This window comes from Oncorhynchus nerka, linkage group LG20, assembly GCF_034236695.1.
Source record: "Oncorhynchus nerka isolate Pitt River linkage group LG20, Oner_Uvic_2.0, whole genome shotgun sequence".
Lineage (NCBI taxonomy): Eukaryota > Metazoa > Chordata > Actinopteri > Salmoniformes > Salmonidae > Oncorhynchus > Oncorhynchus nerka.
The window spans coordinates 19,534,062-19,552,148 of NC_088415.1; the positions used below are offsets into that span (position 1 = coordinate 19,534,062).

At 42.3% G+C, this 18,087-nt stretch overlaps 1 protein-coding gene across 1 annotated transcript in view; it reads right to left on the bottom strand.

Moving 5' to 3' along the window:
- Positions 1-764: 764 nt before the first annotated feature.
- LOC115102015 (uncharacterized) overlaps positions 765-18,087 on the bottom strand; it is a 120,089-nt gene continuing 102,766 nt past the window's right edge. The window contains exon 9 of the mRNA XM_065005287.1: positions 765-6,311. Within this exon, the coding sequence (XP_064861359.1) occupies positions 5,736-6,311 (576 nt within the window). The 3' untranslated portion in view covers positions 765-5,735. The remainder of the gene's footprint in view (positions 6,312-18,087) is intronic.

The following is an 18,087-nucleotide window of genomic DNA, read 5'->3' on the forward strand; positions in this document are numbered from 1 at the left end:
TTGTTAGTGGGAAACACGTCTATCATCCCTGAGCGCCAACTTCTCCCACATGCTGACCTCTGATGTACCCTACTAAGTAAATTACCTCTATAACAGCATTTTCTGCAGTTATATGCAACAAAACATTATTTATAAAAAGCTATCTATTAATATGGTTTTGAAAACTTTAATGTGTTTGCAAGCATGATAGCTGTACTTTCAGATATGGTTGACGCAGCTTGTTTGCCATTAGCCAATCTGTGTTCCTCAACGAGTTCAAAGCACTTGAATGCATCAAACTGGTAATTACGATGTCTAGGGCCTGGAAGGCCAGGCCCTAGACATAAGCAACATAAGCGGTCGCTTAAGGCCTCCGGCCGCTAGGGGGGCTCCAACCAAATTTTTATTATGTGTAGACTTGCAGAAAATGTGCTTTAAAACCACAACATTTTCTCTATGACCCATGGCAGAATTTTTTATTTAAGACTTCAATTTGTTCTCCGCCGTCAAGAGGGAGACCACTAAAATGTTTTACCTGTGAGGTGGGGGGCCCACAAACTAAATGTTGCTTAGGGTCCCAAAAAAGCTAGGGCCGTCCCTGCCACTTGGTTATGAAAGCAGCATTAGGCCTACTGTTGTTTCAACAACATGCCTGACTCAGACCATGTTTAGCTGCAGGCAGCGTTCCCTTTGTTGTGGACGACCAACCCAGCAAAGGCCTATTTCAGGTAGAAAATAACAAACATAAAACATCATTAAAGACAACATGGTCATGCACACACAGACACGTTTTAAGGTGCTACTTTATTACAAAAGTAAAAACTTGAGACTGATATTTTATGAATGATTATAAAACATTTACAATCTTTTGCACATTTTCACATGATGTTATATTATATTGTTTTCCACGTTAAAACCCTGTGTCATCTTAAAACCAAAATACGCTGCCACTCACAGGCCCATAAACCAATTATTGGAAAATAGTAGAATTAATATAGGGGATAACACTTCTGCTCCACTACATGCGTCATCAATGTGACGTTCTACCTACTACACAGAAACCAACCAAAATCAACTTTATTTCTCATTATTTCAATTCACAAGATAGATTGAAAGAGAGCGTCAGCCATTGAGAATTGAACATCAGTGATTCTTGAAAAGTAGGCTAGCTCATCATTGCTCCAACGTAAAAACCACAACATTGGTGATAACCATCAATATATCCACTAACATCAAGTCTTTCAGCATACAACCAATAACAAGTGAAATAGTTCTGTATGACATCAAAACAACAATATTTCACATAATACCATTTGCCTCAAAATGTAGGCTATTTATGTGAGCGTGTCTTTGTCAGATATGTTTGTGCCAAACTGAGAGGCAAAAAGAAATAAATTGATGCACAATACATTATTTGCCATAATATGCATTTTCAAAATATATTTTAAAGTACTGTTTAGCTTTTATTTGGTCCTGGTCCGTCCATGTCTTTGTCAATTTAGTCTGTGCTAAACGGGATGAATGAAAAGTTTGTGAATTTCCTCAGGAGACTAGCAGTGACAGTGCTGGATGACAAAAGTTATGTTCCCAAAGCTGCTTAAATCATCTCAGCTGTTAGTCATTGGTCATATCACATACACCAATACAACTGCACTATTGATGTTGAAAGCATGCAGGGTCGGCATGACCCCCAGGCAGTCCCTCTACCCCTCCACCCCCATATCTCTCCCTTGGTCCCTCAGAAGAAGCAACATCAAAGGCCCATCTCTAACAGCACAGAGAGGAGAGGAGAAAAGCGGGAGGAGATAAGAGAGGAAAAAGAGAGAGAGGATAATACAGGGAGTAGAACCAGAGTGTGCTTCCTCCCTCCTACTGGCAACCTCCTGACAGTTTCATAATTTGGAGCATGGAGAGAGTCTCTCTCTCTCTCAGCCCCAAATGGAATGTTATTTTTTTTCTCCCATGACAAAACAGGAAAACAGAAAACAAACATTAGGAAATAAATAAAGTAGTACAATATTTTGTTTTTTCATTTGGTCAAAGACATGCATTATGTTTCAAGCAGGAAAATTGCACCAACAGCATTAAACACAGTACAAGTAGCGTCTCCATGGCAGTGGCATAAGCTATTTAAACACAATAGGTAAACATTTTTTTATTACATAAACAGTGCATTAAGAAAATACAGAATGCATTTCATAAGATGTATTTCATAGTAAACCTATACACACCTATACATCTTATAGAACTACATTTTCCACACGCTCTCCTAAAGTTAGATGGCCTAACACATACTGCTGTTATTCATCCCTCATATACCTCTCTGTCCCTGAGCAGTTTGTGTCCCTCTTTACCTTTTGACTTGAAAACACCCCTTTATTAAACCCTAATGTCACTGTTTTTCTTCTTCAGTTCATACATCACATTTCCCCCAAGAGCTACATGGGAAAGAGCTTGTTTACAATAGAACAGAACTTTCAGCACAGGCTGGGGGGGCTTCCAAAAGACGCTCACTGGTCATTTTATGCCCAACACTTTATTTTCTTTGGATTCCAACCCCTCAATGGCTGTTCCAACCGACAGACAGACTGCGGCCCAGAGTGCAGCAGTAGAGTCCTGGCATTGACTTCAGCCTGTGAAGCGAATCAGGGCCCTGCTACACAAACGCCCTTCACTGCAGTAACTACACGAAACCGCCAATAGCCCTACCACTCTCCAAGACTCCATTACCTTGGCCATAAAAGAAAATGTTAGCAACGCCCCATAGGTCCTGGGCAGAGATTGTGAAATCGGTTGCCTTTCTCCTTCAGAGAAAGATCTACCCAGCCCACGCCGTGTCCCTGACCCGTTGGCTTTGCCCTGTGTATCTCTGCCAAGATTGTGTATGTCTGTGTGTGTGTGTGTGTGTTTTGCCATGCAAATAACATTATTTTAAGCTCCAGGAGTTTTGAAAACAAAGAACGTGAATAACAACTTACAATAAATTAAATCTGACTAAAGTATAGCCAAATCAGTCCTCTTTATGACAGCTCACCCCCAAATTGTGCCAATCAACCCCATTGATTTGAGAATAAGGCTCTACACCACAGAACCTGTGTTATTTGGATTCCACTCGACATTAGAGCACTTTTGAGATGTGAAAAGGGAAGACTTTGGTGTCGGGTCAAACTGTCCCTATAAGTGTGTCAGTTGTTGCTCTGTGGTCAGTCACTGTGGTTCTGGATGGAATTAACAGTGTGAGGCGGACCACTGCTTCACTTGAACTGTGTCACCACTGACAACAAGAACAAGGCCATTTTACCCTGCCCTATCAACCGGCTGAGCTCAATACAACGCTACAAGATGAACATCAGAGTCAGAAAGTTGGTCAAGATCTCCCAGCATATAACTCTGATACATGTACTTCAGATGTATAGTGAGTGATTGCTGTATGACACTTTCATCCAAAGACCCTTCCAGTTACAAGACATCTTCAGTGTGTGTATCTGTGGTTAGGGGCAACTTCTACCTTGAATACCAAGGAGTAAAGAGTGTACAGGAGAGTGGTGGGTTGGAGCCAAGCTCGCCTCCTCCAGGTCAGAGCATGTTAACGTCCACGTACCATATAGACCTAGGCTACATGTCAGATTTTTTCTCAAAGTCAAACCATATCTGCCCTGCCCGGCAACAGAGAGAGGACCTGTTTGATATGTTTGCTTAAGGAGAGCTAATCACAGCCAATCTCCCAGACTCCCATCTGCTTCTATTACATAATTCCCAGCACAAGGTATGTGTATGTGTGTGTGCTTGTGTGTGTGTCTGTATGTGTTTGTGTTTAATCCTTCCATGAGTCTCTGAGGCTTGGATTTAAACTTGTTAAAATCAGTAATATAGTCAAACCCTTTTTACCACCAGTGACGTCATCGGTAATGTCATCAGGGGGTTGGAACTTAGAAGTGAAGCCTTCCTGGAGTCTACACACTTTTATCATGTTATTTTGGGGGATTGTGTGTCGCTCTGTACACAAGCCATGCTTTATTAACAGTACCATATTTATACAAAAATAAATCTATATGTAAAATGTGACACAAATGGTAAGGTAAGGTGAACAGTGACACAGTTCATAACATGATGCTCAGTCTGTTCTGGTTGGGACCTGTTTGAGTCTGGCTGAGAGGGTGCAGTCCAGACTGAGTTAGCCAGACTGGCTCTGCGGTAAAGCTCAGAGACGTAGGGTAGATTGGGTTCCTTTGAGTCCAGTGGTGTAAATGAGGGGGAACCCCTCAGGTTGTCCTGTGTGGCTCAGTTGGAAGAGCATGGTGTTTGCAATGCCATGGTTGTGGGTTCAATTCCCATGGGGGACCAGTAAGAAAATGTATGCATTTACTGCTGTAAGTTCCTCTACTGTGTACAAGATTGTCTGATAAACGACTTGAGCTGTAACCCTTGAACTGGCGCTCCTATCCAAGGTTCAACTAACCTGGAACCCCTATATGGGCTTCCCCAGTCAGTACCATGCCCACCACTGGTTGGGTCTGGTACCTGACCCTGGGTTGAGATACTGTTTAAACCTGGTGTTAGAATGCATAACATTTGCGGCTCGATTTCAGCAGTTGTTCTCATTGCTATAGAGCAGGTTTTCCCAAAGTCTGTCCTGGGGCCCACCTGGGTACAGGTTGTGGTTTTTCCCCTAGCACTACACAGCTGATTCAAATAATCAAAGCGTGATGATGAGTTGGTTATTTGAATCAGCTGTGTAGTGAAACGGCAAAAACCAAAATGTGCACCCAGGGGGGCCCCAGAAACCAAAACGGGGCCCCAGAAACGAGCTAGGGAAACCCTGCTATGGAGTATCACAGTACGAGTCATAATACCCATAACACCTAGAGGTCAAACAGGGGAATTCCAATTGGTTCCAATTGTTTTTCTACCATACATTTCCCCATAGGAGTTTTTAGAAATACTTCAAATAAGGTCTGTGTTTCGTGTAAGTTTTGATAAGCATGTAAATCTCTATAGACAAGGTGAATTCTATCCATATATTTAACTGTATTTCTCCCCCAAAAATGAAATTGTAATTAGTTGCTAATTTGGCTATCATAAAGAACTACAAATGCATTGATGATGTGGACGAGACTGCCCAATTGAGGCAAAGGTAAGAATCTCTGGATTTACTATCTAATGTTAGCTAAATGTAGTAAGGAATAAATTGGCTAATTTCTTTAAATGGACAATTCTGTGAACTGTCTGGTGCAATATTTAAATTGACTCAATACCTGTTAGCAAAGGTGTCAGCTAGAGATGACACAAATTTGGCTTGGTGCAGGAGATTGCATGGATTTGTTGTTTTTTGATCCTAATTAGCATTTTAGAATCTGAGAGTAAATAAAGACTAATATATTGGTAAAATTCCCCTTGTACGAGATTAACATTTACCTGTCACGCCAGGGTAAGCCTACATGAAACAAAGCCCTTATTTGAAGTGTTTCTAACATCTCCTATGGGAAAACTTTATGGGAGAAAAACGATTGGAACCATTTCCGTTTGAACGCTAGGTTTTATGGGTATTATGACACCTCCACTGTGGGGCTCCATGTACATTGCTTCCAGTCACTTTCATAGCGTAAAGAAAGGGTAGACAGGGTCAGAAGAACCCAAACAGGTCAGAACCCAGCCCAGTGTGTGTGTGTGTGTGTGTGTGTGTGTGTGTGTGTGTGTGTGTGTGTGTGTGTGTGTGTGTGTGTGTGTGTGTGTGTCTGTGAGCCAGTGTCTCTCAGCTACAGGCCAGTGACATACATCTCCATCCCGTCGTTGAAGGTGAAGATGGTGGTGGTGCTGGCACTGTTGGCCCCCTGTTTCACATCACTGATGGTCTCATAGAAGTTCTCCCCCCCAGGCAAGGCCCTAGATGGAGGAGCCGGGGGGCATGCTGGAGGTCCCTGGGGGCATGGGGCCTCTGGAGACGATGCTCCCTGCTGAGGAGGCTTCTTCCTGGGCTTTAGTGTAGCGTTCGCCCCCAGCGCACCGTTATTGGTTCCTGCCCACTCATGTTTCCGGTGGGAGTCGATAGTGGCGTACGCCGGGTCCGACTCGGCCACCACACAGGGGGGGCAGGACCTGTCGCCGACGGGCTCGTAGCAGGGCTCCTCATGGGATCGGGCCTGGCCACCCTGGATCCCCCGACCGCCACCCCATGCCCCGTTCCCTCCCTCATTCCCTCCTGCTCCTCCTCCCCTACCTCCTCCATTCTTCCCCCCAGAGCAGTGGTTGCGGGGGAGGGTCTTGGCTGCGCTGTGGTCTGGGGAAGGTTTCTTCTTCTGTGGTTTACACACAGTGGAGTAGGTGTCTGTGATCTGAAGATGAGACAGAGAGAGGGAGAGACACTTAGCTATCACATATAGTACAACTGTTGATGTTGTGGCTACACACATCTTACACATGCAGACTTGTTCAACAGGGAGAAGGCTATAACACAGCTTAAACAGTCTCACTTACGGTACATGGAAATAAAGGACAATATGACCGACCACAATGATTTACTTAAGTTTAGTAATTTATTGTCCTAAATTGTATTTTTTTATTATACATGCAGTGTATTCGGAAAGTATTCAGACCCCTTGAATTTTTTCCACATTTTATTACGTTACAGCCTTATTCTAAAATGGACTAAATAGTTGTGTTCCTAATCAATCTACACACAATCTACACACAATACTCCCATAATGACAAAGCAAATGTATCTATAAAAAAACTGAAATATCACATTTACATAAGTATTCAGAACCTTTACTCAGTGCTTTGTTGAAGCACCTTTGGCAGCGATTACAGCCTCCAGTCTTCTTGGGTATGAAGCTACAAGCTTGGCACACCTGTATTTTGGGAGTTTTTTTCCATTCTTCTCTGCAGATCCTCTCAAGCTCTTTCAGGTTGGATTGGGAGCATCGCTGCATAGCTATTTTCAGGTCTATCCAGAGATGTTCGATTGGGTTCAAGTCCCCTCTTGTGTTGTCTTGGCTGTGTGCTTAGGGTCATTGTTCTGTTGGAAGGTGAACCTTCGCCCCAGTCTTAGGTCCTGAGCTCTCTATAGAAGGTTTTCATCAAGAATCTCCCTGTACTTTTCTCCGTTCATCTGTCCCTCGATCCTGACTATTCGCACAGATGCTGCCGCTGAAAAACATCCCCACAGCATGATGCTGCCACCACCATGCTTCTCTGTAGGGATGGTGCCAGGTTTGATTAATTGAAACAGGATTCACCTGATCTAAATTCCGAGTCTCATAGCAAAGGGTCTGAATACTTAAGTAAATAAGGTATTTCTGTTTCTTATTTGTAATAAATTTGCACACATTTCGCAAAAAAAATGTTTGCTTGTTATTTTAGGGTATTGTGTGTAGATTGATGAATAAAGCTGTAACGTAACAAAAAGTGGAAAAAGTGAAGGGGTCTGAATACTTTCCGAATGCACTGTACTCTGTAGACAGGCCTATGCCAAAAGTTTAACATTGTAGGAAAATCCCTTGGGGTCTGAGAGAGCTAGAGAAGGAGAGCGATATGGAGAACGATAGGTAAAGAGAGAGATATGGAGAACGATAGGTAAAGAGAGAGATATGGAGAACGATAGGTAAAGAGAGAGATATGGAGAACGATAGGTAAAGAGAGAGATATGGAGAACGATAGGTAAAGAGAGAGATATGGAGAACGATAGGTAAAGAGAGAGATATGGAGAACGATAGGTAAAGAGAGAGAGATATGGAGAACGATAGGTAAAGAGAGAGATATGGAGAACGATAGGTAAAGAGAGAGACATGGAGAACGATAGGTAAAGAGAGAGATATGGAGAACGATAGGTAAAGAGAGAGATATGGAGAACGATAGGTAAAGAGAGAGATATGGAGAACGATAGGTAAAGAGAGAGATATGGAGAACGATAGGTAAAGAGAGAGATATGGAGAACGATAGGTAAAGAGAGAGATATGGAGAACGATAGGTAAAGAGAGAGATATGGAGAACGATAGGTAAAGAGAGAGATATGGGAGAACGATAGGTAAAGCGAGAGATATGGAGAACGATAGGTAAAGAGAGAGATATGGAGAACGATAGGTAAAGAGAGAGATATGGAGAACGATAGGTAAAGAGAGAGATATGGAGAACGATAGGTAAAGAGAGAGATATGGAGAACGATAGGTAAAGAGAGAGATATGGAGAACGATAGGTAAAGAGAGATATGGAGAACGATAGGTAAAGAGAGATATGGAGAACGATAGGTAAAGAGAGAGACATGGAGAACGATAGGTAAAGAGAGAGACATGGAGAACGATAGGTAAAGAGAGAGATATGGAGAACGATAGGTAAAGAGAGAGATATGGAGAACGATAGGTAAAGAGAGAGACATGGAGAACGATAGGTAAAGAGAGAGATATGGAGAACGATAGGTAAAGAGAGAGATATGGAGAACGATAGGTAAAGAGAGATATGGAGAACGATAGGTAAAGAGAGAGACATGGAGAACGATAGGCAAAGAGAGAGATATGGAGAACGATAGGCAAAGAGAGAGATATGGAGAACGATAGGTAAAGAGAGAGATATGGAGAACGATAGGTAAAGAGAGAGAGATATGGAGAATGATAGGTAAAGAGAGAGATATGGAGAACGATAGGTAAAGAGAGAGATATGGAGAACGATAGGTAAGAGAGAGATATGGAGAACGATAGGTAAAGAGAGAGATATGGAGAACGATAGGTAAAGAGAGAGATATGGAGAACGATAGGTAAAGAGAGAGATATGGAGAACGATAGGTAAAGAGAGAGATATGGAGAACGATAGGTAAAGAGAGAGATATGGAGAACGATAGGTAAAGTGAGAGATATGGATAACGATAGGTAAAGAGAGAGATATGGAGAACGATAGGTAAAGAGAGAGATATGGAGAACGATAGGTAAAGAGAGAGATATGGAGAACGATAGGTAAAGAGAGAGATATGGAGAACGATAGGTAAAGAGAGAGATATGGAGAACGATAGGTAAAGAGAGAGAGATATGGAGAACGATAGGTAAAGAGAGAGATATGGAGAACGATAGGTAAAGAGAGAGATATGGAGAATGATAGGTAAAGAGAGAGAGATATGGAGAACGATAGGTAAAGAGAGAGATATGGAGAACGATAGGTAAAGAGAGAGATATGGAGAACGATAGGTAAAGAGAGAGATATGGAGAACGATAGGTAAAGAGAGAGATATGGAGAACGATAGGTAAAGAGAGAGTGAGCTGTTTGCTCAGCAAGCATTTCTCATGAGCAGTAGAGCAGAGGTGCCAGTCTGGGTGTGAACATGGAAGACACTCATGACCATATCCCAAAATCCTTTGGGACACTTCTCTCCTAATAAAACTATGACACAGGAATGCCATGGAGGTCACAACGTCAGTTAAATGAAATGCCTCTGTAAGGTTCTACACATGCCATTTGGTTATGAAAATGTTAAAGACTTAAGAGCTCTAGTAGTTACATTCACTCACTCACTCACTCACTCACTCAATCACAATCAAACTCACTCACTCACTCACTCACTCACTCACTCACAATCAAACTCTCACTCACACACACACTCACTCACAATCAAACTCTCACTCACTCACTCACTCACTCACTCACTCACTCACTCACTCACTCACTCACTCACTCACTCACTCACTCACTCACTCACTCACTCACTCACTCACTCACTCATTGAGAAGCATGTTTTAGTGTTTTGGCTGGCATACAGATCCCTGACACACACCATTCTATTTTCTCCACTACTTGTCCGGGCTGACTGTGGTGAAATGTAACTGGTTTATCCTGTGGTTAGGTAACTCTGCCACTCAACCCAGCCACAGCACACAGCAGGCTGATAACACAGTTTACTCTAGCTTATCCTGCCTGGGAGAAATGGGTCAGGTTACTGCACTGTGCAAGTAGTGTCAACACATATACACACAGGCCTTGCATACTTTAGGTGCAGGCTGACACACAGACAGACAGTCACGAGGGCAATAAAAACCTCGCCATATCATCAAAGGCACCAAGCCTGCTGTACGTTTCACATGTAGAATACTAGTGTTGAATTGAGCATAAAGTGCATTTGGAAAGTATTCAGACCTCTTGACTTTTTCCACATTTAGTTACGTTGCAGCCTTATATTTAAAAAATGTTTTATTCACCTTTACTTAACCAGGTAGGCTAGTTGAGAACAAGTTCTCATTTACAACTGCGACCTGGCCAAGATAATGCAAAGCAGTGCGTCACAAACAACAACACAGTGTTACACATGGAATAAACAAACATACAGTCAATAATAAAATAGAAAAAGTCTATATACAGTGTGTGCAAATGAGGTAGGATATGGGAGGTAAGGCAATAAATAGGCCATAGTGGAAAAATAATTACAATATAGCAATTAAACACTGGAGTGATAGATGTGCAGAAGATGAGTGTGCAAGTAGAGATACTGAGGTGCAAAATAAAATAAATAAATAACAGTATGGGGATAAGGTAGTTGGATGGGCTATTTACAGATGGGCTATGTACAGGTGCAGTGATCTGTGAGATGCTCTGAACGCTGGTGCTTAAAACTAGTGAGGGAGATATGAGTCTCCAGCTTCAGTGATTTTTGCAGTTCGTTCCAGTCATTGGCAACAGAGAACTGGAAGGGAAGGAGGAATTGGCTTTGGGGGTGACCAGTGAAATATACCTGCTGGAGCGCATGCCAAGGGTAGGTGCTGCTCTGGTGACCAGTGAGCTGAGACAAGGCGGGGCTTTACCTAGCAAAGACTTATAGATGACCTGGAGCCAGTGGGTTTGGCGACGAATATGAAGCGAGAGCCAGCCAACGAGAGCATACAGGTCTGTGGTGGGTAGTATATGGCACTGTGATAGACTGCATCCAATTTGCTGAGTAGAATGTTGGAGGCTATTTTGTAAACAACATTTAGTTTTACTTGCATTTAAGAGCAGTTGGAAGCCACGGAAGGAGAGTTGTATGGCATTGAAGCTCGTCTGGAGGTTGGTTAACACAGTGTCCAAAGAAGGGCCAGATGTATACAGAATGGTGTCGCCTGCGTAGAGGTGGATCAGAGAATCACCAGCAGCAAGAGCGACATCCTTGATGTATACAGAGAAAAGAGTCGGCCCGAGAATTGAACCCTGTGGCTCCCCCATAGAGACTACCAGAGGTCCAGACAACAGGCCCTCCGATTTGACACACTGAACTCTGTCTGAGAAGTAGTTGGTGAACCAGGTGAGGCAGTCATTTGTGAAACCAAGGCTGTTGAGTCTGCCGATAAGAATGTGGTGATTGACAGAGTCGAAAGCCTTGGCCAGGTCAATGAATACGGCTGCACAGTATTGTCTCCTATCGATGGCGGTTATGATGTCGTTTAGGACCTTGAGCGTGGCTGAGGTGCACCCATGACCAGCTCGGAAACCAGATTGCATAGCGGAGAAGGTACAGTGGGATTCGAAATAGTCGATGATCTGTTTGTTAACTTGTCTTTCGAAGATTTTAGAAAGGCAGGGCAAGATGGATATAGGTCTATAACAGTTGGAGTGTCTCCCCCTTTGAAGAGGGGGATGACCGTGGCAGTTTTCCAATCTTTGGGGATCTCAGACGACACAAAAGAGAGGTTGAACAGGCTAGTAATAGGGGTTGCAACAATTTCGGCAGATAATTTTTAGAAAGAGAGGGTCATTTTGGAGCTCTGTCTGGATTTGGGTGAAGGAGAAATGGGGAGGCTTGGGCAAGTTGCTGTGCGGGGTACAGGGCTGTTTACCGGGGTAGGGGTAGCCAGGTGGAAAGCATGGCCAGCTGTAGAAAAATGCTTATTGAAATTCTCAATTATCGCGGATTTATCGGTGGTGACAGTGTTTCCTAACCTCAGTGCAGTGGGCAGCTGGGAGGAGGTGCTCTTATTCTCCACAGTGTCCCAGAAATTTTTGGAGTTTGTGCTACAGGATGCAAATTTCTGTTTGAAAAAGCTTGCCTTTGCTTTCCTAACTTCCAAACAAGGGTGTAGTGATTTCAGTTTAGGTGTTATGAAGAAATGTATTACATTCTTCCAACAGAATTCTCTCCATGACCTTGAGTTGGTGGAGCTTTGTTGAGTCTCTAATATGTTCAACCATGTTTCATCAGTTATTTCAATGTTAAATTCCTCCTCCCATTTCTTTTTAATATAGTTTGTAGAATGTTTCTTTGAGGATTGAATACCCAAGTAGAGATTTGAAATAGTTTTTTTGTTACTCCCCAAGTTGTATGCGTTAGTGAATACTTGGATTGATTTTGGAGGTGGTCGAGGGTCAGTCACTTTTATCTCCCTTAAGAAATAGTGTCGAACTTGTAGGTATCTGTAAAAATCTTGTTTATCCAAGCCATGTTGTTTACTTAGGTCCTGGAAGTTAGGGGCGGCAGGGTAGCCTAGTGGTTAGAGCGTTGGACTAGTAACCGAAAGGTTGCAAGTTCAAATCCCCGAGCTCACAAGGTACAAATCTGTCGTTCTGCCCCAGAACAGGCAGTTAACCCACTGTTCATAGGCCATCATTAAAAATAAGAATTGGTTCTTAACTGACTTGCCTAGTAGTTTTTTTTATTTTTTATATCTAGGTTCACATTCCTTATAATTGTACTGAATGATGTGATGCCTTTCTGCGTCCATTGTTTAAATCTGCTGTCCTGAGTTGCAGGGATGAAGCTGGGGTCCTATGCGGGCCAACTGAGCAGTTTGATCTCTCTGTCTAAATTATTTTTCTTAACTACCCTAAACCATGTCTTCAGAGAGAAATTAATCCACTGATTTAGTCTATTGTATATTTATTTTACCATGTCCTTATTTCCCAAAACTGACTGTATGGGTATCTCTGTCAAAGTAGTCTCAATGTCTTTCCATTTGGATTCGTATTCTGAATTGCACCAACACACCAGGGGTCTCAATTGGGCTGACATATAATAATATTTTAGGTTTGGTAAGGCCATACCCCCACAGTTTTTTGGTAACTGTAATGTTGTGTATCTAGTTCTTGGTCTCTTACTCTTCCAGATAAACCTTGATATCCGTTTATCCCATTCCCTAAACTGTTTAGGCGGGATTTCTATGGGCAGTGATTAGAACAAATACAGTAACCTTGGCAGGATGTTCATTTTGATTGTTTCAATTTTACTACTAAGATCTAAGGGAAGGGAATTCATATATTTTCTTGTTAATGTGATCGTAATTCATGCAATAAAGTTTGGGTGTATCTTTTGGTAAATTTACTCCCAGATATTTAATGGATGAAGAGGTCCAGTGTAAGTTATACCTACTCTTCAGCTCTTCCTGTGGGGTATAATTATATACTATGGCTTCGGTCTTGCGTACGTTAAGCACATATCCTGAATATGTTCCAAATGTTTGTAAAACATCCATCAATCTAGGTACACTTGAGCCTGGATCTTTAAGGAATAACAGAACGTCATCAGCATACATGCATATCTTATGTTCACTGCCTCTTATTGTTATTCCGTCTAAGGTGGGGTCCAGTCTTATTGATTGTGCTAATGGTTCTAGGTACAAGGAGAAGAGCGTGGGTGATAGATTACAGCCTTGTCTTGCCCCTCGCTCTAATTTTATCGTTCGTGTCAAATGTTCATTTATCTTTATTCTAGTGGTCGGACATGAATACAGTGTTTTGATGCACTGTATCACTTCTTTGTTGAAACCAAATCTTTCCATAACTTGGAATAGGTAATCCCATCCCACTGAATCAAATGCTTTTTCTGCATCTAGGCTGATTAATATTGCACTTGTCTTATTCTGAGTAATGTGGTCCATGACATCTAGTGTTCTCCTTATATTGTCCTGTGTCTGCCTATTTTGTATGAAACCAGTTTGATCTCCATCAATCAATTCTGGGATTATGTTCTCCATTCTTTTGGCTATTATTGATGCATATAGTTTATAATCTGTGTTAAGAATTGCTATAGGTCTATATGAACTGCATTCTTTCTTATCTTTACCCTCTTCTGGGATTACTGATATGATGGCCTCTCTCCATGATGGTGGGAGACCCCCCCTCTCAGAGTCCAGTTAAAACAGGCCTTAAGTAGAGGTGCTAATTGTTCTCTGAAGGTCTTGAACCATTCTGAAGGGAAGCCATCAGTGCCTGGAGACTTATTGACTTTTTGTTGAGATATTGCTTTATTAATTTCTTCGTGGATATTTCTAAAGTTAGTCTATCATGTTGCTCTGTCCCAATTGAGGGGAGATCAAGTGAGTTCAAAAAGTGCTCTATTGTCTGTGCATCTGCCTTCTCTGGTTGCTTGTACAGATTTGTGTAATATGATTCAAATGCATTCTGTATTTCATCTCATTTGCATGTGATCTTTTTTGTTTTGGGGTCTTTTATTTTGAAAATGGTATTCTGTGCTGGTTGTTTCCTGTGTCTCCATGCTAGTAATTTGGTTGCCTTTGAGCCTGCTTCATAATATCGTTGTTTCAGGAACTTCTCTATAAATCTGGTCAATTTCCTGTTTTACCTTTTGAATGTCTGGTAATATAAGAGGGTCTTTGTATTGACTATGAGAACGTTCTAAGTTTCTTAGGGTTTCCTGTCATTTCAGCAGTTTCTGTGCTTTAATCTTTTTCTTGAGAGATGATGTGGCTATGATCTTCCCTCTAATAACTGCCTTAGCTGCATCCCACAATATAGCAGGAGATACTTCCCCATTATCATTATTCTCCAGATAGATGTTCAATTCTGTCTTTATTGATTCCTTGAATGCTGGATCATTCAGCATGCTTGTATTAAGTTTCCATATAGTATTTATTGGTTTGCTATCAAGGTGCAGAGTTAGGTAAAATCCATTATGATCTGATAAGTCACTCAATCCTTAAGCCTGTGTCTATCTGCACTGTACATGAAAAACTAGTCTAACCTGGAGTATTCAGTGTGGCAGGCTGAGTAAAAAGTATATTCCTTATCGGTCTTGTGGGTGTCACGCCATACATCGAGCAGTCCTAGATCCTGCAGTATCCTATTGATCTTTTTGGCAACTAGGCTCATTTTCCTATTTTGGTTTGTGCTGTCCAATTTTGAGTTTAGAATTGTGTTAAAGTCCCCTCCACAGATCAGAGTGCCAGTGGTTTCTGTGGCAATTAAATCAAACACCTTCCTGTAGAAGACCATGTCACTCCCTGGGGGTGCATATACATTAAATAATGTAACTTCCTGTAGAAGACCATGTCACTCCCTGGGGGTGTGTAAACATTAAATAATGTAACTTCCTGTGGAAGACCATGTCACTCCCTGGGGGTGCGTATACATTAAATAATGTAACTTCCTGTAGAAGACCATGTCACTCCCTGGGGGTGCGTATACATTAAATAATGTAACTTCCTGTAGAAGACCATGTCACTCCCTGGGGGTGCGTATACCTTAAATAATGTAACTTCCTGTAGAAGACCATGTCACTCCCTGGGGGTGCGTATAAATTAAATAATATAACTTCCTCGTTTTCCAGTTTCATTTAACAAGTATAAATCTACCCTCCTTGTCTTTTATTTCTGACCTAAACTCAAAATTAACTAAATTTGGGATCAAGATTGCAACTCCCCTTCTACCCATTTTGTAAGAAGAAAAAAAAGTGTTCCTATATCCCATTTTCTTGAGTTTCTCGTGTTCAGGTGTGGATAAGTGAGTTTCCTGCCAGAATAGTATGTCAACTCTCTCCCGTTTCATCTCTGCTATTACCTTACTTCTCTTGATGTCACTCCCCAGTCCGTTTACATTGAGACTTATTACCTTACTTCTCTTGATGGCACTCCCCAGTCCGTTTACATTGAGACTTATGACCTTACTTCTCTTGATGGCACTCCCCAGTCCGTTTACATTGAGACTTATGATCTTACTTCTCTTGATGTCACTCCCCAGTCCGTTTACATTGAGACTTATTACCTTACTTCTCTTGATGTCACTCCCCAGTCCGTTTACATTGAGACTTATGACCTTACTTCTCTTGATGGCACTCCCCAGTCCGTTTACATTGAGACTTATGACCTTACTTCTCTTGATGTCACTCCCCAGTCCGTTTACATTGAGACTTATGACCTTACTTCTCTTGATGTCACTCCCCAGTCCGTTTACATTGAGACTTATTACCTTACTTCTCTTGATGTCACTCCCCAGTCCGTTTACATTGAGACTTATTACCTTACTTCTCTTGATGTCACTCCCCAGTCCGTTTACATTGAGACTTATGACCTTACTTCTCTTGATGTCACTCCCCAGTCCGTTTACATTGAGACTTATGACCTTACTTCTCTTGATGTCACTTCCCAGTCCGTTTACATTGAGACTTATTACCTTACTTCTCTTGATGGCACCCCCCAGTCCGTTTACATTGAGACTTATGACCTTACTTCTCTTGATGGCACTCCCCAGTCCGTTTACATTGAGACTTATGACCTTAAATTCCCCATGATGCATCAATATAAATAAAATACCCTGTGCACCATATCTGCCTGCTTATCATGAATCTAAAAATAAATGACAAATCAAGAACGATAATAGGAGAAAAGCACTTTTAAAGAATAACCAGGCATCCTCTACTGACGGAATGAGGTCAATATCCTTCCAGGATACCTGGCCAGGTCGATTAGAAAGGCCTGCTCACTGAAGTGTTTTAGGGAGCGTTTGACAGAGATGAGGGGTGGTCTGTACTTAAAATGGATTAAGTAAAAAAAATCCCTCATCAACCTACACACAATATCCCATAATGACAAAACAAAAACAAGTTTTTAGAAATGTTTGCAAATGTATAAAAACACCAAAATCAGAAATACATTTTATACATAAATATTCAAACCCTTTGCCATGAGACTTGAAATTGAGCTCAGGTGCATCCTGTTTCCATTGATCATCCTTGAGATGTTCCTACAACTTGATTGGAGTCCACCTGTTGTAAATTCAAATGATTGGACATTATTTGGAAAGACACATACCTGTCTATATAAGGTCTCACAGATGACAGTGCATGTCAGAGCAAAAACCAAGCGATGAGGTCAAAGTAATTGTCTGTAGAGCTCCGAGACAGGATTGTGTCGAGGCACAGATCTGGGGAAGGGTACCAAAACATTTCTGCAGCACTGAAGGTCCCCAAGAACACAGTGGCCTCCAACATTGTTAAATGGAAGAAGTTTGGAACCACCAAGACTCTTCCTAGAGCTGGCCACCCGGCCAAACTGAGCAATCAGGAGAGAAGGGCATTGGTCAGGGAGGTGACCAAGAACCCGATGGTCACTCTGATAGAGCAGATGTGTCGTTACCTACCCTTACCACCTGGGGGCGGCCCGTCAGGAAGTCCAGGATCCAGTTGCAGAGGGAGGTGTTGAGTACCAGGGTCCTTAGCTTAGTGATGAGCTTTGAGGGCACTATGGTGTTGAACGCTGAGCTGTAGTCAGTGAATAGCATTCTCACGTAGGTGTTTCTTTTGTCCAGGTGTGAAAGGGCAGTGTTGAGTGCAATAGAGATTTCATAATCTGTGTATATGTTGGGGCGGTATGCAAATTGGAGTGGGTCTAAGGTTTCTGGGATAATGGTGTTGATATGAGCCATGACCAGCCTTTCAAAGCACTTCATGGCTACAGACATGAGTGCTACGGGTCGGTAGTCATTTAGGCAGGTTACCTTGGTGTACTTGGGGACAGGAACTATGGTGGCCTGCTTGAAACATGTTGGTGTTACAGACTTGGTCAGGGACAGGTGAAAATGTCAGTGAAGACACTTGCCAGTTGGTCAGCGCATGCTCGGAGTACACGTCCTGGTAATCCGGTGAAGCATGGTGGTGGCAGCATCATGCCGTGGGAATGTTTTTCAGCGGCAGCATCTGGGAGACTAGTCAAGATCGAGGATTATAAAGAGCTAAGTATAAAGAGATCCTTGATGAAAACCTGCTCCAGAGAACTCAGGACTTTAGACTGGGGCGAAGGTTCACCTTCCAACAGGACAATGAACCTAAGCACACAGCCAAGACAACACAAGAGTGGCTTCGGAACAAGTCTCTGAATGTCCTTGAGTGGCCCGGCTAGAGCCCGGACTTGAACCTGATCGAACATCTCTGGAGAG